A 20928-nucleotide genomic window follows, 5' to 3' on the forward strand; every position below is an offset into this window, starting at 1 on the left:
TAGCCATAAATCTAGCTACGACCAGCCAGCAACAAACTAAAGCACCCAACTAATCAATCCGTAAGGAGTTGGTCAGAAAAATAAGCTTATCTGGGCACCCAAATACTGCGCTAAAACAGAGGATTAATCGCGAAATTTGGAAGAAAAATTGCTTGAAAGCTTCATGCAACTTCGCAAAATATTCTTTATGAGAACTGACCGTGCTACAGCACTGTAAGAGGGAGAGGTAGCTTCCCAGATGGATATCCACTGGATTTAGAGAGCACAAAGGGAACAAAATACTCATAAACTACGCAATTTCACAAAACATTGTGTGTAAAACTGAGAATGTTACAGCACTCTGGGTGAACGAGTGGAAAAACGAAGGGGTCAAAAGTAGCAAAAGAACCAAACAAAATCAGAAGCATAGCAAAATATGAGTAGCATTCTTCGCAGCAGAGGACCTTAAGGTATCAGTAAATACTGAGTGCAAAATCCATGACCAAAGTTGGCACCTTGTATGCAAAATATGGCAAATTACAAACATGTGCAATCATATGGTAGAGTTTTGGTCATTGAAGGTGGTAACTCCACCAAGAGTATAACAGCACCACACGTCGCACTCAACTTGGATATTTAACAAAGGTTTAGTATACAATGAATATTCAAGTCACAGAGTAAGAGCTTAATACGTACAAGTGGCCCAGAAATGGGTAAAATTACGTACAAATTCCTCATCAGCTATGATATAAACTCGTATCCATCTGATATGCTTTGTTTGCTCAGGCTCCTACTTGGGTTTCAGTTTCAGGGACGCACTGTGAACACCCATATCAGTATCAACATTAAGAAAATAGATGCATGGCACTAATCTAGTGAAAGATAAATTATATACCTGTTGTCTTAAAAAATATATATATATTATCTACCTGTTGATACAGTAACGCTTTCCAGTGGGGGGTGGCCCATCGTCAAAGACATGGCCAAGATGAGCATCGCAAGCTGCACAAAGAACTTCTTGGCGGGGCATGAAAATAATTGACAAGTCCATTTTTGACTTCACGTTGTTTCCTATGGGCTGATAATACGACGGCCAACCGGTTCCACTATCAAATTTGGTTGATGATCTGTAGGACAGAAACAGGCCATTGAGTTCCTCATAAAGTTTGAATGAAAAAAAAAAAAGCACAAAAAGACCAGATTTCACGGTTATCCAGTAAAGGGCTTAATGGAAGAATATTACTTACTCAAACAAAGGAGTGTCGCAACAGATGCAATGATAAGTTCCTGAAGTTTTGGTGTTCCAATATTCCCTGGACAATATATTCAAGAAGATACAAGAGATCAGGGATGGAAAAAGTTTATGCAATGTAATTGCACAACATGCAGGTTTGGTGGGGCAGAAGATGCTATCTGGGTAAAATTATATTTTGAAGATGAAGAAACAAAGGAATCTTATATACAAGAAGCCAACCCAGGAGGCATACTGAACACAATACAATACAATCCAATGGAAACACAAAATTCCAATTAGGTCTATAGAGACATAGTTTTTTGAATTGAGAACTAAAGTTCCCTCCAACGGTAAATGTTCTGGCCATCGTCAATCCCCAAAAGGTGTGGATATCTCTAGCAATGTAAACAAGCAAGAGAGTTTTAATGCTTATCCTCAGATATTCTCAGACACTCTTTTGGTTTGTCACACCGTACATGGCAACACTACGGCTGCAAACTTTAGAGAATGAACTATAGAAGTTAGGCTCCACTTATCCAGGCCTTTGCCAAGCCTTTTGTTTTGCCCAAACCCGGGGAAGGGTTTACTCTGTGCAAAGTGACTTTGGAAGAACATTGGGAGACCAAGATTATATCGCAAGGGATTCACTAACGGTCGCTAAGAATCAACATCTTCATCTTTATACATATTATGGAACCTCCAGATGGTTAAACTCGAGGCTGTAAAGCCTGAAAACAAGCAAATTCAAGTCTTAAGAGCAGCTATTTTGTGCCTTCGTTGCACAAAGCGGGAGCGGGACCGCAATTCTAAGTTGGGAGCACCAATGCCTTAGTGAATTCAATGGGCACATTGCACTGAATTCAATGGGCACCAATGCCTTAGTTGATCCTAAGTTGGGAGCGCCGCAAGGAGCATGTATACAAGTGTTTAAAGCATTATATAAAAACACGAGTGAGAAAGACGGCCCCATTTAGTTTTTAAATCAAATTTATGGACTATACACATAGATAAGTCAAATATGAGACGAGAGTCCTAAATCTCTCTTACTTCTTTTCTTTTTTTTCTTCTTCCTTGCATATGTTTGCAAAGAGAAGCCTGAACTACTTCCTTGAGATTAGTGAGAAAGCTCCCATCCTATTTAGACTTTGCTCCCGTCTTGATGGGAGCGCACTTCTTACTTGGGAGCGCCAATTTGAGCTCCCGTCTCGGGAGCGCACCACTTCGGAAGCTCCCTGCAACTAAGTTTTGTGCAGCTAATGCCCATTTAGGTTTAGGCCCCCGATTTACCCTCCTAGTACCCTCAATATGCTTTTCTTTGTCACCAGTCTTACGCAAGTAGCATAGAAAAGGTAGCTCACCCAGTGAAAGCCCTCTCAGTCCCCTTTTGCCGGGTCACATAATATTGTTCCCCTGTGAGCCTCTTCTTCCATTCTTCATCACTTACTGAAGCATATTCTACTTGGCCTCCACCTGCGTATCATGTAGCAATTAAATACTAATATAGCACCAAGACAAGAACAAGGGTGAAGAGAGAGATTTGTGCAGAGAGAGATTCTTTACTCCAAGAACAGACATGGCTGCAACAGTAAGGTTGCCAAAGGCTCGTGCAGTAGGTTCCATAATAATTTTGATTCCAAATTGACCACCCGAAATATTAAGAACCCAAACTAAGAATACAAAAAATGAACTTCCAATTTAACTCGCGGTCTCATGATTGATTGATTTAACAAAGATGTCATAATCACCTGTCAATGTACTGATAGACATATCTTTCCAATACAAATTTCTAATGCAGATGGCACTTTGCTGAACTCATGGTCGAATTCCTCATTTTGTACCTTATGGATCAATTTCCTCTTTTGCAAATTCAAATTTAGATGCTTCATGCTTCTACTTTGCCAAGAACTAAATTCCTTTCGCAATTTCCTTGTTCAACGACGTAATCCCTATTATTTGGGAAAATGACGATCCAAAACGTGTTTTGATAATTAATACCCGCCAAGGACATTTTCAGCATTTACAAATGTTCTTAGCATGTCCTTGGCGGATATTAATTATCAAAACACGTCCTTGGCCGTCATTTTCCCATATTATTTTCTGATTAAGTCTAAGGATTTCAGATTCTTGGGATTACTAGTTGTCTAGTTCTTCACATAATAAAGCAAACAAAGACCAACATATTCACCCAGTGATAAGCATAAATCAATACATCGTGTCAAATAATTAAACATGAACAAGAAAAACATATAAATCCAATTCACTGTCATGACAGGAAATATCTTCTCAGTTTCCCACAAAAATTGCTGATCCAAACACAGCCCAAGAAAGTAAACAGGAAGGGGAAAAAAGCAAGTATATGTTTCTTCTCGAACCTCATCCATGAAGCATGTTGCCAACAAACAACCAGACACCATTACAAAGCAAAAGACAGAAATAATCTCTAGCCAAATTTCAAAAGATATCCCCCAAAAAGGGCAAAATGAAAAAAACCAAGAGAAAAAAAAAAGAGACCTTGAATTTTGTCCGGGTTTGGGGAAGAAGCAGAGGAGCCCATAGCACGAATTGGGAAAGAAACTCGGCCTCCGGGAATGGTTAACGCTCGAAAAGCTGAAGAAAGTTTTGATTTGCAATGAGAATTGAAGAGGGTTTTGGGGGTAATGTTAAAACTGCTGATGGAATTAGTAGAAGCCATAGCCGACCTCGAAGCCCAAACTAGTAGCAGTACTTTTTGTTGTACGATTGGAGAATATCCACGTTTGATTTTGGATTTTTGATAGGAGAATGTCCACGTTGCCAGTGGGAAAATCTAGAAGCGTGTGATAGGAAGAATTAAGGTTTGTTTTTTATTTTGGATTTTTTATAGTAGAATGTCCACATTCGGCTTGACCGGGTTAGTTGCGTTCATCTCGTTGAAAATAATAATTCAAGTTACAATTTAATTTAGTAACGGAAGACCAAATTAAAACTTCAACAAAATCCTGTACATCCATAATGTTGGTCGTCAAGTCAGGCCGGACTAGGCAAGCCGTGAAGTCACTAGACCCTCCAGGCTCCATCCAAGGTCATATGTGCGGTTTGGGTCGCGAGCTCTTTCTTTACGTGCAAGGCAAATAAGTTTTCCTCTATTTAGGCTTAACCCATGCGCTAGGCCCAAGCTAGCTAACAAAGCACGGGCTGCAATTCAATTGCGGACTTTAGTACATCCATGATCAATTCAACTAAAGAGCCTAATCAAGGAATGATCATCCTACTCGAGTTGAATTTGATTTCGTTACTAACAGCTCATTCAAAATAACTGGTTACTAACGTTAAATAATTCAGTATCTAACTCGATAAGCTTATACTATTTTTCTTCGAACAAAACCACGTACTTGAAATTCTCTCGTATCGACCCAATTAAAACTTGCTTGAGATTTCTCAATTGACAAGAAAATCAAGATTCTATGCATCAAGCTCATATTTAATTTTCAGACCAAACTTGAAACACCCCTGGACTGAGGCTTATTGAGAACCATTCTTAACAGTTAACACCATATCTCAGCCAAGTAGCCCTGAATTGGCCCAATACTGCAAAACATTAACCCAAACCTATTTAACGTCCAGCCCAACAGGGGAGTCATTGAATTGGCCCAATACTACAAAATATCAACCCAAACCTAATTTAACTCCCAGCCCAACAGGGGCGTCATTAGATTGGCCCAATACTGCAAAACATTAACCCAAACCTTTTTAACGCTCAGCCCAACAGGGGAGTCATATTCCTTAACCACACTCTATAAAAGCACGTGAGCACTAACGCAGCATAAAATAAAAAAATATTGCACTGCTTGAATCATTTGAGTGGAATCCGTAATGGGCCTCACACGGCGATGTACGTCCGTATGTACAACACATGATCGATACTAATAGCCGAGCTCATCATATAAAACTCTGAGAAGATATTCATGCCAAAAACTAGTCTTGATCAATTTTGTTTTGTATACGAATGAAGGGAATTGTGATTGTGCAAGAATAAATAAATAAATTATGGTTTGAAATATTTATTCTTGGGCAATCGCAATTTGTTCACATACACCTTTTTGTTTACAAGAGATCAAAACTTCTACTTGGGATACATACATCTTTATATAACCCGATTAACAGGATACCTTCTTTTTAGACAACAAAACTTTTACTTCAGGCTTTCTACAACTCGATTGAGGAACAAAATTCTACTAACGAATGAGCAACTTTGTTTTTCTCTTTGTAACCCCACACAAAGGACCATCTTCTGGTCATCATTGCCCCCCCACACACACAAAAAAACCCTAATCAGACTTTGGCATGAATATTTTTTCGATCAATTATACAACACCAATGATCCCGATCATTTCTCTCTCTCTGAATCCGGAACAAATCCCAAAAAAACTGCAACGTGGACGGGATTAGAGGTTAACCACCATGCCGGTCAGAAGTGATTGTGGGGTGGAGGTGGAGGTGGAGGTGGAAGGGGTGATGAAAATTTTGAAAAGATAATAAAGTATGAAATTATATTTAGTTAAGGATAAACGAGTAATCTTCATATAAGATTGTCTTTAGAAGTAAATAAAAATTGAGTTCATCCTTAATGGAAATTAAGTCTTGGTTTTCTAGACCCACAAATAATTTGTTGAAGTTCCTCCACAAATCGAATTATTTGCGTGAAACCCATAATGAACCCCACACGGTGACGTAAGCCTGTATGTACGACACTTGGTTGGTACTAATAGCCGAGCTTATTATATAAAACGCTGAGAAAATGTCCATGCCAAAAACTAGTCTGATCGAATTTTGTTTCGTACATGAATGCTATTGTGCAAAAAAACAAATGAACTGTTAAAATTTCAAACCATATTTGGCTTCCTATTTATAATTGGGTAAACGCAAACCCCTTTTTTTTTGCTATTCGGGTCATTGCCTCCCCAAAAAAAAAAACACATGATCAGCCTAATTTTTGGCATGGATAATTTTTTTAAATAATTATACAAAACGAATGATTCTGATCATTTTTTTCTCTCTAAATCTGGAAAAAATGCAAAAAAAACTGCAACGTGGAGGGGATTGGAGGTTAACCGCATTCCACATTGATAATTTTACATCTACACCCAAATACACATCCACACATACAAATATATGAGCTTCGCACACACTGCACACTCTATTGTTTGTTGAGTATACATACTTATGTATTTATATGAATTTCAGTGCGGTCCCGGAACTACTCATTGACATTGGACTGGAACTTCAGTCTCTCTGCTCGAGGACTCATGCCCAAACAAGATCTCCACAAACAAAAGCATGGCTTCTGGGAAGAAAAGTGCACGGAGTGAGAAAAACACAGCTTAGAGAGAGAGAGAGAGAGAGAGAGACTGAGAGAGAGAAGATGAGAGACGTAGCAGCTCTTTCACCATCAAAACACTTTAACCCAACCCCACAAACCAACCCCAAAACCCAACCAATTCAATCGCCCAACAGCAACCACTTCTCACCCAAAAAACCCAACAAGCCCTCGTTTCCCTGTTTCTCCACAACCCCCTCCAAAACCCCGATCCCAATATCCACTCCCCCCTTAGTAGTCGTCGGATCCGCCAACGCCGACATCTACGTCGAAATCGAACGGCTCCCCAAAGAAGGCGAGACCATCTCCGCCGCCCACGGCCAGACCCTCGCCGGTGGCAAAGGCGCCAACCAGGCCGTGTGCGGCGGAAAGCTCTCGTACCCGACTTACTTTGTGGGCCAGGTGGGCAATAGTTACTGTGGCACCTTTAAATTGTGAAACTTTATGTCAAATGACCTCCTAATTCTTATTCGCATTTGAGTATTTGGTATTAATCAATCACTCCAATGGAAAAACTCAAAAAAGGTAGTTAATGGCATGACTACAAATTGTGAAGAGCAAAAAGAGCCTTCAAAATATTGAGTAAAATTTTTAGTCAAGATTGGAGAGAGTTTAATGGACTTTTACTCAGATTGGCGTTTCCGGTAAGCTAGAAATTGTGGACAATTTTTAGTAGCTATTTGTAGTCAAGTTGTTTGTACTAAACTAAAAGTTGTAGAAAATGTGTTGGATGTTTTAGTTTAGTTGGAAGAAAATGATTTGGGGGATTTTGCTTATCCTTTGGTTTTGAGTTTAAAATAGAGTAAAGGCAGTAGATGATCTAAGGGCTGAAGATGCACTAATTTCTTGAAAATTCTTGTCCCTGTATCTATTTATTTTTTGACTATCTTTCAATAACATAGCATTTTTTTTTTAAACTGAAAAGCATTGCATCACTCCAATTATTTCCATATCATGCTATATTTAGGGGCGTAATGGGTAATTCTGGCACTTCATATTGTTTATGTACAAAATTATTATTGTTAAGAAAGCTAAGTTCTTTATCATGCCAACGCTTATCTTGGCCCCCCCAAATTTCCATTTCTGATTTTGTCCTTGCCGCAGGTGGGTCAGGATGCTCATGGAAAGTTGGTTACGGAGGCGCTTGAGGGCGGTGGGGTCCACCTTGATTACGTGAATACTGTGTCTGCCGCCCCCACTGGGCATGCGGTGGTGATGCTCCAATCGGACGGGCAGAACTCAATTATTATAGTTGGTGGGGCCAATATGAGTTGTTGGCCTGATTGTATGAGTGATGACGATTTGGAGGTGGTAAGGAGTGCTGGGATTGTGTTGCTTCAGAGGGAGATTCCTGATTTTGTTAACATTCAAGTTGCAAAGGTAAGGCTTTTGGATGTATTTTTATATGGTGATTATAAGGAACTAATCTTGCATTTACATAAATTTCGATTTGTCTTTGTCATTGGATTGCACGTTGAATAATATCCTTAGGTTGATAGCGAAAAATAAAGATCCTTTGCTTTGTGAGATTTGCATTGAAATGCTGAATTATTGTAAATGTATGGAATGGAAGAGGATTTTATGTTGTTTTTGGAGGGTAAATGGCTTTTGTTGACCAGAGTATGGATGTTATTAGAGTAATTTACGGCCCAATCTCTTTTTGGAACTTATTTCCCAACAAAGCCCGTAAATTTTGCACCTTTGGACCATAATAACAGTTCTCAGAAAACTCTTCAGGACACCCATTTTGCACACACACTAACATAGATTGAGCAGCCCCCACACACTGCAGACACACTCACAAAGTTTGAGGGGCCCAAAGATACTGCACTGTGCAAAAGTGTGTGTCACTAGCATTTCTCACTGTGAGAATTTTTTCATTGCATCTAAAAAGAGAAATTTATTTTGTTATATTGGCAAAAGAAAACTATTGTGCAATGAAAGGGTGAGACGTTTCTTAGTTGTCTCATTATAAAAGAGTAAAATGTTTTTCAAGAAAGGATTTTGCAGTAGATAAGTTCGGAAAAGAGGCATACTATTATGATTACCATGCTCAAGGACCCTAGTTGAAATCGATAGGGAAAAAAAACACTGCTATAATTGTAAAGAGGTTAAGCATTTGCCAACAAGATATTGCAGCCATATATTCAGTGATACTGAATTACAAGAGTTGTCTTATTTTATTGTAAAATTGGATTGTTTCAAACTGGTGTGTAACCATGTGACAAAAGCAAACTTTTTTATTTATTTATCACAAATGCATCCCTCAGATTGTGATACCACAGGGCACAGCTACCATCCTAAATTATGCTGATTTTTTTATTACTACTTATTTAAGGAAAGTGGCTTGACATCAAGGTACAAAAGTTTCTTAGGTTGGTCAGCTTTCATAATTTCTTGCACCAAATTATTTTCTTCAGGCTGCGAGGACTGCTGGTGTTCCTGTCATTTTGGATGCTGGGGGAGTGGATGCGCCCATCCCATCAGAATTACTGAATTTTGTTGACATTCTGAGCCCGAATGAGTCTGAACTTGCTCGATTAACAGGAATGCCAACTGAAAGTTTTGAACAGATTAGTCGTGCTGTGATAAAATGTCATGAAATGGTGAGTTCTGAGACAACCACCAATCTTGATAATCCCAAGTGTTTACCTGGTAACCCATCAACTAGTTACATTTTTTGTTTGTTTATCCAGCATTTTGGGCACCTTCAAATGTCCCCTTGAACTGTAGTTGTTGATGACATGTTCATACCTTAAGACTGTCCTGTGAAGCAGAATCGGCCTTCCTCGATTACTGTGGACATATATTAAAAAAGGAAAAAAGGTTACTGTGGACGTCTTTTTAGGGGCACTTAAGCATGTTATATCTGTTTTTGTGTGATATATCATCTTTATTGACTAGAGGAAAGAGAGAGGTTTTGAGTTTACGGCACACATGCAGGGCTTTTGAAGGAGCAATAGCACGTGAGCCAGCAATGTGTGGGGGGCTACATAATGCAATGGTTTTGTTTCCATTGGTGCCATTCAGATCCTTGATGGACAATGTAATTGAACTTTGGTTCCATTATTAGCTTCAAGATCTCTCCAAAACCAAACTGCAGCCCCTAGTAGAAGAGGACTGACCATTTAGCTTTATAGTTGACAAAGATATTTTGCTCTACTTTTTTTCTAGAAGCTTGGATATTTGGATAGGCATTACACCTTCTTCCTTTTCTTCTTGTGTTTTATTTTTTCAGGTTGGGGTGCATCTTTAACTTGAAAAGTCATCAAAGTGTACCACAATTTTCCTTTGTGAAAGGGTTTTAGTTTGAGAGTGTTGTTGATAGCATACTACACAAGTACTTGAGCTAGTGTCTTCCAGACAAAACCCATCCATATTTCTTCTACAATTTACATGGTTCAGTTTATTAAGCACAAGAGATGTTTATTTTCAGGGTGTTAAGCAAGTCCTTGTGAAACTTGGGGCCAAAGGTTCAGCTCTGTTCATAGAGGGGGAAGAACGAATAAAACAACCCATTATATCTGCTCCAAGAGTTCTTGATACAACTGGAGCCGGTGACACTTTTACCGCTGCTTTTGCTGTAGCTCTCGTGGAGGGAAAATCCAAAACAGAATGCTTGAGATTTGCTGGTATGCATGAATGCCTCTGTTTGTGTTTATTTTCCATGTCTACAGTCTGTGTGACAAAATATTCGGAATATTGCAGCTGCAGCAGCCTCTCTGTGTGTACAAGTGATGGGAGCCATTCCAAGTATGCCTGACAGGAAATCAGTTTTGAACCTTCTTCAATCCCTTTGACGAAATTTATTTGTTTCTCATTTTGCATATAAATAAAAGGTGTTGGTCATTTTTCTCTCACCAAATTGGGTCCATTTTCAGTTGATTGAGCATGACTACAATCTCTTTACTCGTGGTGAAAATTTTGAACTTAAACTTCATCTTGTTCCCTTTTCTGGCTCTTTTTGTCTAATTGTATGATGGACTGGAAGTTAGGTAAGATTAGTCTTACCGGCTTTTGCAGTTTGAAAAAAACTGAGCAACTTTACATTTAGCAACATTCTTTCGGGCATTTGCAGAACAGTAACAAATTTTTATACACAGCTTATCCATTTTCCTTTTCTAAAAGTTAATACAAATGACAGTCTTTCTTGAGACTGGATTGCTGCAAAATCGTAAGGCTTCTGTGTGTTTGTTTCACAATGGCATCTGCCAAAGTCACAGAACTTTGTGGACAAGAACTTTCTGCGTTTGTAAAATAAAATAACCTCTTAACTTTTCCTGCCAAATCACATGTGTTAGGGTGGTTAAAATTATCGCGAAAATATTTTTCTAGGGTTCGCATGGAATAGTGAGATGAATAAGAAAGCCTTGTATGTGCCAAGTAGATATAGCCGCTTCAAAGTTAAAAGCATGTGCACAGCACGATGCTTCAGTGCATTTGGGTGCACACTTGGATGGTCCATTACACAGTCCGAGAGTGCAACCGGCTCTTGGACACACGGCACATGTCATTGTCATGTTACCAAGATCGTTGTTTTTTCTATCTTGATCATCAAGAATCAGATGATTGATATGCTATATATCTGCATGGTCATACGGTGGAAAACTGCACCAGATCACAAAGGTCTCATAAATGGTTTTTCCTTCGATGGATAGAACATTAGAATTTGATGTGGCATGATACCAGCATATGAAGTTGTTAATCTAAGTATTAGTCACAGTTTAGGCCTGTTGCCACGGTTAGTTACTGTTAGGCTCTCTTTTCTCCTTGAATAGAAACTGCGGTACTTTTTTCAGATTAGTGCATCGGAAGACATCAGAGCTTAGTCTTTGATTGTGTAGATGGAAATTAACATGCAGCGTATGTGAGGCTTCATTGTATCCTGGAGACTTTTTCTTTGTAACGTCGTGAACGCTATTGGTTAGGGCAAACAACGTCTCAAGGATAGAACCTCTAGTTTCATATCTGCGTTTCCGGTTTCAACTCAAAGGTCACTGGATCAGAAAGCTTTGGCACTTGATTTGGACCATCTTGTCTTGAATCCCAAGATTTGGCCTAAAGATGTTTCTTTGTTATGCTTTTCTTAAACTTGTCTGCCAACAATCTTTCTAATCTGTATTCTAGTAGTCTAAAAATTCAGCCCTTTTTATGTATCTTTTCGTCTTTTGTAAACTTTTGCCAGCTTCTAACCCCGAAAACTCTTTCCTTTTGGTTTGTCTTGGCGGGAAAAATCGGAAAGGTAAAACAAAAGTAGACCACATTTAGAATTGCACAATCTTGTTTATTCAGGTTCAAAAGGATACACCTAACACAAAGTCTACGGTTATCTGCTGCGACAACAGCGGTGGCACTAGCAGAAGCCACATAATAGAAGTACAAACTCTGAAAACCACTCGTTAGGTTTTGTTATTACCTCAAAACATAACGGACAGACTCAACGGCAAAACAAAAACTTCAAAAGGAAAGCCAAACTCAGGAGGCCTCAAGGCCAATCATCAACCTTTTCCCAAAGCGTTCGGTATCATCATGCGAGGTGCTTCTCTTAATCACAAGTACTGGCAGCAGCAGCTATCCTTTTGGGTTGTCGGAGTTCCTTTCTTGTTCGGAGGCACGATATAGACATCGCCAATAGGTAAATTCATCAGTGACAAAGTTTTGCCAACATCGATGACGAACCGGTATCTGATATCTACTTTCTCCATGCGCTCAATGGCAGTGTTGACGTAGTCCATCGGAATGAGCTCGATGTCTGCTGCTATGTTGTGTTTTGCCGCGAAATCAATCACTTCTTGCGTCTCCTTCAACCCCCCGATGGTACTTCCGGCCACTGTCTTCCTCCCTGTCGTTCCACATTGCAGGTTAGATCTCGATTCTTAATTGACAAACGGAATAAGTGCAGGAGATGAGAATTGCTTACCGCCAACAAGACTGTTGACGACAGGGAGCGAATTCGGGCTGCTGGGTGAACCAAGAGCGATCAGCTTTCCATGAGTTTTGAGCATACCGATGTAGGGTTGGAGAGAGTGAGCCTTAGATGCAACATCGATGATACCATCCATTGTGTTCATGGCAGCCTATTCACACATTCAACTTGGCGGCATAAAAATTCGTATCGTGCAATGGCAACTAATTCAACGAGAGTCAAATTATAAGTTGAAAGAAGTAAAGGCTACCTGCATTTCATTTGCGTCTTCACTGTAAATAAACGCATCAGCACCAAAACGATCGATAGCATCTTTCTTTTTGTCAGGCGACGAGCTAATCACGGTCACCTTAGCCCCGAAAGCCTTGGCAAACTTGACACAAATATGGCCGTGGCCGCCTAAACCCACCACACCCAGATGCAAACCAGGCTTGTCAAGTCCGAAAAACTTCATGGGACTGTATACTGTGATCCCAGCACAAAGGAGAGGTGCAGCAACATCAAGTGGCAGGTTGTCGGGGATTCGGACCACGAAATGCTCTTTAACGACGATGTGATCGGAGTAACCTCCGTACGTGTTGGTTCCGTCATAGTAGGTGTTGTTGTAGGTCAGGATTCTTTTGGCACAGTAGTTTTCGAGATTGCTGTCGCATTCGACGCAGGAGAGGCATGATCCAACCATGCATCCCACTCCGACTCTGTCCCCGATTTTGAAGTTCTGGACCTTGCCGCCGACCTCGGCCACCACACCCGTAATCTCATGCCTGAATTGATCGAGTTCGTCATCAAGATATCAGCATTATTTCTTTGCAGCAAATTCCTATCTTGCCTTGTTTGAATGTGGTAGAACAAAACGGTTTCTCAACTTTAGGAATCAAGTATTTTGCCGACTAAATTCATTGGCAACTCCAATTGCCTGGAGTGTACTGTGTACAAGAATATCCAGGGACGAAACCAAGATTCTAGCGTAGCTGGAGCCATAAATAACTTACTGCGGCAACTCAATCGAGCCCAGTTTAAAAGATTTAAGTAATTGTAGTAAACATTTTCTCAAGTACTACATAAGAAGGGCAGGTTCTGAACTTGTAGGAGCTCTAGGCGGGTTTGGAATATTAGGCCTTGCGTTAAAACAAAAAAATAAAAAAAATGTCGCAATAGTTTTTGGAAAATAGTATACGCTTCTTTATTTTTTTTGCATATTCTATCAAATTCAGTTTATATAAAAAGAAAAAATGGTATCCATTATAGCCCAACATGTTTCCCCTTTTCACAATCAACACTCCTGTTGTTGTTGTTTTTTTTTTTTTTTTTTAATCTTTATCCACGTGAATATACAATATTGCCTTTGGATGTGTGTATATTGAAAATTGGAAAAATAGAAAATGCATGTGAATAGAGATTATAAAAAGGGGAGTGTGATAATCACTTCCCAAAAAGTTGAAGATACTACTCAAAGTATCACTAATAAATTATCCTTCTCATATTTTCAAGTACTACAAAATTACCAAGTAATTAAGTTTGTAATTAAGCTTATCTATCGTCTAATCTTACCTCAAATTAATAGACGGAATAATTGATTCATTCAAGCTTTTGTCATGGAGGTTATATCTATCTCCAATGAACAACGTAGTTAATTTTGTTCAATCTTTCGTGCGATGTGTTTCAGAGAAATTTTGAAAAGTTAAAATGAATTACTACTTTAATGGGCGAGCACTTCACCATTAAATTAAAGCAGTTTTTATGGGCTTTATGATTAAGGGAAACAAATAATCTGAGGCCTAAAATATTACTCCAGTATTTTTAGATACGTGTACTTATTTAAATTGGTGCTTAAACGGGGCTCTAATTGATCTTCACTGAATTGTGTAGGCTCTCAGTAATTGTCTTGTGCGCTCATTACGTGTTTGGTTAAACAATACGTTGTTTTGTAAAATGAATATTAACTGAAATCACAATAAATTTATAATTATTTCTCATATGTGAATGAATTTCTTTCTATCTCTCATTAAGAAAAACTTCAGGGGTTTAAATCTCTTGTCATCAATGGATATGAACATTTCAAAGTAATGTCGAAGGGCACTGAATAATTTTTGGACATAAATGCATACCCTGGAACCATGGGGTACTTGGCATCACCCCATTGGTTTTTAGTTCGGTGGAGGTCAGTGTGACAAATTCCACAATACAAAATCTTGACCCTCACATCGTCATCTCCTGTTGCCCTGTCACATCCAATACCATTTTCTCATGAATAACATCGCATAGGATTTTGATATTCGCGCTCCACTTATTACTGATGGCGTTCCACTTTGTTCATGAAGTTACTAGTAACTTCACGTTAAAGTGGAGTGCCATCAGTAAAAGTGAAGTGCAAAAATTAGTTTTTCATCACATAATACAAGACAACAATTAGATTACATACAAGAAGATTGTGTTTTTTTATATTTGAGTGATCTCCGGCGAAAAGACTTGTAATCTTTAAATAAAAGTACTCCGTGCATAATTTTGTTAATTTCTTTACACCAAAATAGCAAAACACAGTTAGATCTTTAGCTGATGCTTATAAATTTAAAAACTCATACAAGGACAAACTGTATACTTTTATCTGAAGTTACGTGTCTATTTGTAAGGGAGTACTCTTAAAAAGGAGCAGAGAGAGTACATGCGAGGATTGGTGGAGCCGAGTAAGGAAAATCGTTACCCCACATATTTTAAATCTCTCCCTAATTACTCTATTAGTACACTATTTTTGTCATATATATTATCAGCAAACTATAGTATAATTAATACTTTCACATCTATATTTCAATACACAAAATAAATTAAATTAACTTCTAGCTAGCTATCTTTTTTTTGCTCTACTTCTAGCTAGCTATCCAAGACGGATAATTACAATATTCCTTTTGTACAGGTGGTTACCAGAGAAATTATAATGTACAACTTATTTTACACTCCATAACTTTCCTTTTAGACTATATGACTTGAAGGATAATTGTGTGTGTTCGTGCGCTTTGGTTTTCTAGAGCCACCCTTCTATCTCAATGCGATCTCCGGTCAATAAGTTTTTTCTTCAATATTACTCTCATTTCTTTGTCCATCCCTCCCCACTTATTACTTAAAAACCTCATTCGAAACCTAAACCAAACAAACGTACCTCCGGGTGAATATGAAGGGGGACATAAAGCCAGAGTTGTCTCTCGCTGCATATCCCAACGCCTTCACTCCAGATGATTTCGCCATTCCAAGAAAGAAATCTAGAGAGAGTGAGTGTGTGTGAAGTGAACGTAGAAATGCTAGCTAGTATGCTACCACAATATGGTTAATGTTGATAAATAGTACTACTGGTGGGCAGGATATGCGAGATCCACGTGCAAGACAATATGCAAACATCGATTTCAACCGTTGGATTGTGTTTTCAGTGGTTCAGATTATAATGAAACTTTTTGGAGAAAAAATTAATTGTGACCTGTCATAAACCTTCCGCAGATCCAGACTATTGAAAACACGATCCAACGGCTGACAACAGAAGTCCGCAAATAACGAAAATAAGGGCGCCCTTATTATATATATATATGCAAGGACAAATAGTATTTCTAGAATGATACTAATTAAATACTAATACCCTGATTAGCACCTACAATAATTAACTTTTGGGACTTTTTCCCTCCTGTGTTTCAAAGGACCCCATGTCAGTAGTTAAATAAGTTGATGATTACCAACCACTTCCAATTTAAAGTATTACAAGATTTTCGAAATCCTGAGGATCCGAATATTATCAAAGCTACTATTCGAAAACCCAACTCATTATAAGGTGTTTAGATTAAACTACTAATTTTTTCCATTTAAAGATGGTGAATTTTTTTAGGGATTCGTGAACATTTTGTTTTAGCATTTGGTCATAATTTTTAAGATTACACATTCGTCTGGACGAAAGAAATCAAAAAAAAGAATAAAATTATGGACCCTTGAAAATAATAAAAAATAGATCGAGAAATTACCTAACCTGACCTAATTGTGTAATCAATCTCTGTTGGAAGTGCAGGAAAAGCATGGTCACCACGTGCATCATGCATGGGGAAAATAAAATTAAAAAAAAGTACCAATTTTTTTAAGTAATTAATTTGTCGCTGCATAAATCAGTTTGCTTGGTTGGTGCTTCGTAAATGTTCCTGATCAATTTAATGGCTATGATCCTATCTGTTAGAGATCCAAGGTGCCCTAATTTCTCTGTAGAAGTATTGGGATAAGCTCCTCTTCATACCCTATCTCTCCGTACCATTCAATACTCTTGTTTTGTGAGAGTTCATACTGGGTCTACAATCATGATCCGAACCGTCCAATTTACAGGACATGTACTACTAACAAGGTTGCAAAAAATCAATTTGATCGGATATTTACGGTTACCTAAATAAGATACAATTCTTTAATTTTAAATTGTAAGATTCAAGTTTATAACATATTTTCCATTCATTTTACATTTTAAAATGAACGCAACTTTTTATTGATATTCAATTGAACTGGTTTTTGCAAACATGTTCTTTGCGTGTTCAGTGGGATGAACGGTTCGAATCATGATTTTACGACGGGAGTATTGAGAGGTAGGGAGAGATGGGGTATGGTGAGGAGGTGATCCCAGAAGTATTGTACTAAAGAAGATGAATTTTATCTTGAAAACTGATTTTGTCACTCCCCTTTTCTCATAAAACAAATCATTTAATTAAGACACAAAGGAAAGTGTCATTAACAAAAAGGGGAGTGGCAAAATCACTCCCCTTTATCATTTGATCCCAATAATGTACTCTCTTTTTTTTTTTTTGATCTGATCCCAATAATGTACTTGAATCGTCCCAAACACCACTTTTCAACCGGCTAAACACCAGTATTTCACACTTCCACATCTGAGGGCTGTATTTCATATTTTCAACTAATTATTCAGGTGATTTAGCTCCTGCTTATTAAGTGTTGCAAAATGCATTTTACAAATATCTTCCAAATCTCTACATACTCATAATACATTTATTCTAGCCATAATAAATAATACTAATAATAATATTTAAAACGCAAAATAAAAAAAAAAATGAGGCTCCCAAACACCCAATAAAGCTCTCTATGAGATGACTCCATAAAACTTGATAGCATTTAAAAGGTTTTGAGAAGGAGATTTTAAGAAAATTTATTGAGGACCGTGCGCAGAATTTGATTACAAACATCATTATACAAACATATGTTGTTTACCCATTGTGACATTGTTCGAACAAATTTTTCCCACTCCGTTAGGAATATTGTTCCGTCATACCACACCACTATCTGTAAGAGATCCCATCTCATCTATATATGTCGAGACCAAAACTAAAATTCTACCGCGTGCGAATAGTGTTAAAAATATGTTTAGCCCCTATAGAAACTATGGAGACTAAAACCTGTGCCCACTAAACCAATTCCTAATCGGTTGTTCAAATCAGTATCACTATGTATAATTAATTGTCACTGGCAATTCAATTAGTCAACAGTTGTTGGGAGAAAACTTATGAGGTTATAATATATTGTAAGGTACCTCTCAATCCCTTGGTATCGTCGCCATACACTGCGATGTCTTTTGTCTCTTACCCATTATTAACAAGAGAAGGATTTATTTAATTGTATCACAGGTTGGATGATGAACAAACCCTTGCAGTAACATGTGTTTCTCTAGGAAAATGTACATACTCAAAACATATGTTTGGTCGGTGGGTTTGTTTTTCACATAATTTACGTGAATTTGGTTTGAGGGGTCAGGCCGCAAAAAAGTAATCTCTTGTGAAGTCCCTAGTCCCAGCGTGGATGGCCTATCATTGACCAGACCGAGGAGATTAAGTACACATAAGCTAACTTGGACATCCATGACGGTGACGGTCAAAAAAAAATTACTATGCTTTTCTTTGGGTAAGACTAGAGGTGTCGTATTCATTTAGGTTTCGTGGTGGGCTGGGTAAGTGATGCAGTCCCGTCGTGGAGTAAACTTAAGGGTTCTTAAATTTTATTTCGTGCTATAACGAGTCTCGGCCTCAAAATTTGGGTTATGCTATAATGAGAATTACAACCCGTTATGCTAGTTAAATAAAAAATAAATATAAATAGAGCAGAAGATAGCAAGGTTGGAAAGGTGGCTAAGAGTGATAGGTGTTGGAGAGTGAAGATACAAATTATTAAATTTACGATATTTCTTAATAAATTAATGTTTATATAAGAGTTTGAACAAATAATTGGAAGAGCTAGAATCTATTTTCGGTCCAAATAGAATGATTCCTGTCCAAATGAGATTACTCTTATATTGCAATGCGGAAAGGAATCGACGTGTTGTAAATGAGAAAGGTAAAATACAACGAGAAAAACTTCTTAATTTATAGAGCAACACGTAAATAAAGTTTACGGCGTTCAATCGCGCGTGTTCAAAATTGAAAAGCAAATCTAAACCATTGATTGCTGAAATGGATGGCAGAGATTGTGCGGAGCCGTGAATAAGTTCATTTCAAATATATACTCCCTCCATCCCCATTCTAGTGTCTCTCGTCCCATTCCAACCGGATAAAAAACTAATTATTACTTTTAATTGGTAATACTATTTATATACAATATAGATCTTGTTTGATAGATCTTAATCAACTCTTTTAAACGATGTTTTCAAAATCACCTAAAATAATATAGATTGCAAGATATAATCAATTGAAAAGTGACACAAACCCCCAAAATGGACTAAAGAATGGGAACGGAGGGAGTACAACGGGTGGGTTTGAATTAAAAAGTTGAGTCACATATTTTTTTGTCCTTATTCAAAAAAAATTTGCATTTGTTTGTTTTGTGTCAAACTTTTATGACTTATTGATTCGTCTCGACAAGAAGAATCGAAAAGGTAAAAAAATTTAATCGAAATTCATAATTTTTTTAAATAAAGACAAAAATAAGTCAATAAGACCACTTTTTTTTTACTTATCTCTGTCTTTTTAAAAAAATTATGAGTTTCGATCAAATTTTTTTACTTTTTCGATTCCTTTCATTAAGACGAATCAATAAGTCACAAAAATTTAACGTAAAATTAACGAATGCGATTTTTTTTTGAATAAAAACAAAAAAAAGAGTTACTGTTCCATTTTTAATCCAAATCACCCCACAGATTCATTGAAGTTGTAATTTGCAAAAAGTAGAAGATGTCATGATGGTTTTGGAGCTGCCATGTGTCAAGACAAAACTTGAATATTTAGCGCGTGATTTTGCATTGGCTCTGAAATGCCAAAGATATAGTTGCCCGTTAGCACAGCCCATTTTCCCCCCCCCCTGGAATGGGCCTTTAGTTTACACAAGAAATTTGGGTAGCTCAAGCCCAAGGACTTTCTGGCCTTATCGTTGGGCCGGCCTTGGGCCTAGTCAACATACAAAAATAAGCATATAAGAAAACAGGCCCACAATTATTTACTTTAAAACAAAAACAATTCACAACTTTTGTGTCCAAAAGGATTAAGGGGGTGTTCCGGAGTGTGAAAAAAGTATTTTTTGAAAAAGAAAGTAATTTCATGCTAAAAAATTATGTGTTTACGTAAATAATTTTTTTATTAATATGGATCTTTTTTGATAAATTTCATTGAGATCTTTTATACGGTGCAAAAAAATTTTAAAAATATTTTTTATTTTTATTATATTTGAGTTTAAAAATTGAAGAAACAGAAATTTTACAAAAGGAAGGTAAATTGGAATGGGGCCCAGTCCTTTAGTATTGTCAAAGTCGAGGTGATAGGCATATCTCAAAACGATACTAGAGCTTCCAAACGGAGCCTATACCTCAGTCACGTAACCTTTCAGTAAGACACTCTTCTTTCGTTCTCAGTCCTTGTTTTATGCTTGCACTAGTAGTTCTTGTTTTCGCATATATTAGTAGTTTGAGTTATTTTTTAGAACATAAGCGTTATGTGACTTAGATCTAGACAATACCCATAGGCGAGTTCAAATTTTATATGGTTCACATTACATTAACATGCTTGAGATAAAAATATCTTTGTTGGTTTTTTTGCAAATATACACAAGGCATTGGCCAACTTTTCTCCTCACTAGAAATGTGGTGAAAATTTTGGACTTAAAAACCCTAATTTCCTTTTTCCGACTCTCTGTTTCAAAAATTGAATAATTCCTCTCTTCTGTTTTCCAATCTGAAAGAAATTGAGATACTTGTCATAGGTTGCCTTTCAAGTATGTGCCAAAATGTCACCCCCGAATTATGCGTAGTTGTCCAAAATTCCATTCTACTTTTTTTTTCCCTGGAAGCTAATATAAATACGATAAACATCTCGACAGTTTACTTTCATATTAGGAAGTAAATTGTGTTTGCCTTTCACAATGGCATTTTGCGGAAGGAATTAGCTTCTTGACGGTCCATCCATTAAAAGTGGACTGCACCATACGGTT

General features: G+C 37.6%; 3 protein-coding genes across 3 annotated transcripts; 1 reads left to right on the forward strand and 2 right to left on the reverse strand.

The window, feature by feature from the left end:
- Positions 1-527: 527 nt before the first annotated feature.
- On the reverse strand, positions 528-4024 carry LOC131331486 (peptide methionine sulfoxide reductase B1, chloroplastic). Its single transcript, XM_058365457.1, has 5 exons — positions 3725-4024; positions 2572-2683; positions 1227-1292; positions 909-1106; positions 528-797 (listed from the first exon to the last, which is right to left on the reverse strand). Exons 1-5 carry the CDS (start codon positions 3903-3905, stop codon positions 770-772), a joined length of 585 nt encoding a protein of 194 aa, XP_058221440.1. The 5' UTR covers positions 3906-4024; the 3' UTR covers positions 528-769.
- A 2430-nt stretch (positions 4025-6454) lies between these two features.
- Positions 6455-10628, forward strand: LOC131331474 (ribokinase). Its single transcript, XM_058365436.1, has 5 exons — positions 6455-6971; positions 7674-7949; positions 8990-9175; positions 10006-10201; positions 10278-10628. The coding sequence occupies exons 1-5, from the start codon at positions 6615-6617 to the stop codon at positions 10367-10369; spliced, it is 1107 nt and encodes a 368-aa protein (XP_058221419.1). The 5' UTR covers positions 6455-6614; the 3' UTR covers positions 10370-10628.
- A 1204-nt stretch (positions 10629-11832) lies between these two features.
- On the reverse strand, positions 11833-15812 carry LOC131331472 (probable mannitol dehydrogenase). The gene is made up of 5 exons (XM_058365433.1): positions 15650-15812; positions 14604-14717; positions 12746-13259; positions 12490-12646; positions 11833-12411 (listed from the first exon to the last, which is right to left on the reverse strand). The coding sequence occupies exons 1-5, from the start codon at positions 15733-15735 to the stop codon at positions 12119-12121; spliced, it is 1164 nt and encodes a 387-aa protein (XP_058221416.1). The 5' UTR covers positions 15736-15812; the 3' UTR covers positions 11833-12118.
- Positions 15813-20928: the final 5116 nt, after the last annotated feature.

Source organism: Rhododendron vialii, chromosome 6a, assembly GCF_030253575.1.
Source record: "Rhododendron vialii isolate Sample 1 chromosome 6a, ASM3025357v1".
NCBI lineage: Eukaryota > Viridiplantae > Streptophyta > Magnoliopsida > Ericales > Ericaceae > Rhododendron > Rhododendron vialii.

Coding starts and splice junctions, on each gene's coding strand:
- LOC131331486 (XM_058365457.1), bottom strand. CDS start 3,905: ATGGCTTCTACTAATTCCATCAGCAGTTTTAACATTACCCCCAAAACC. Junction 1,107..1,226: donor TGCGACACTCCTTTGTTTGA/GTAAGTAATATT, acceptor TCTGTCCTACAG/ATCATCAACCAAATTTGATA. Junction 798..908: donor AAGCGTTACTGTATCAACAG/GTAGATAATATA, acceptor GGGTGTTCACAG/TGCGTCCCTGAAACTGAAAC.
- LOC131331474 (XM_058365436.1), top strand. CDS start 6,615: ATGAGAGACGTAGCAGCTCTTTCACCATCAAAACACTTTAACCCAACC. Junction 6,972..7,673: donor CGACTTACTTTGTGGGCCAG/GTGGGCAATAGT, acceptor TCCTTGCCGCAG/GTGGGTCAGGATGCTCATGG. Junction 7,950..8,989: donor TTAACATTCAAGTTGCAAAG/GTAAGGCTTTTG, acceptor TATTTTCTTCAG/GCTGCGAGGACTGCTGGTGT.
- LOC131331472 (XM_058365433.1), bottom strand. CDS start 15,735: ATGGCGAAATCATCTGGAGTGAAGGCGTTGGGATATGCAGCGAGAGAC. Junction 12,647..12,745: donor AAGACGCAAATGAAATGCAG/GTAGCCTTTACT, acceptor ATGTGTGAATAG/GCTGCCATGAACACAATGGA. Junction 12,412..12,489: donor CGTCAACAGTCTTGTTGGCG/GTAAGCAATTCT, acceptor GTGGAACGACAG/GGAGGAAGACAGTGGCCGGA.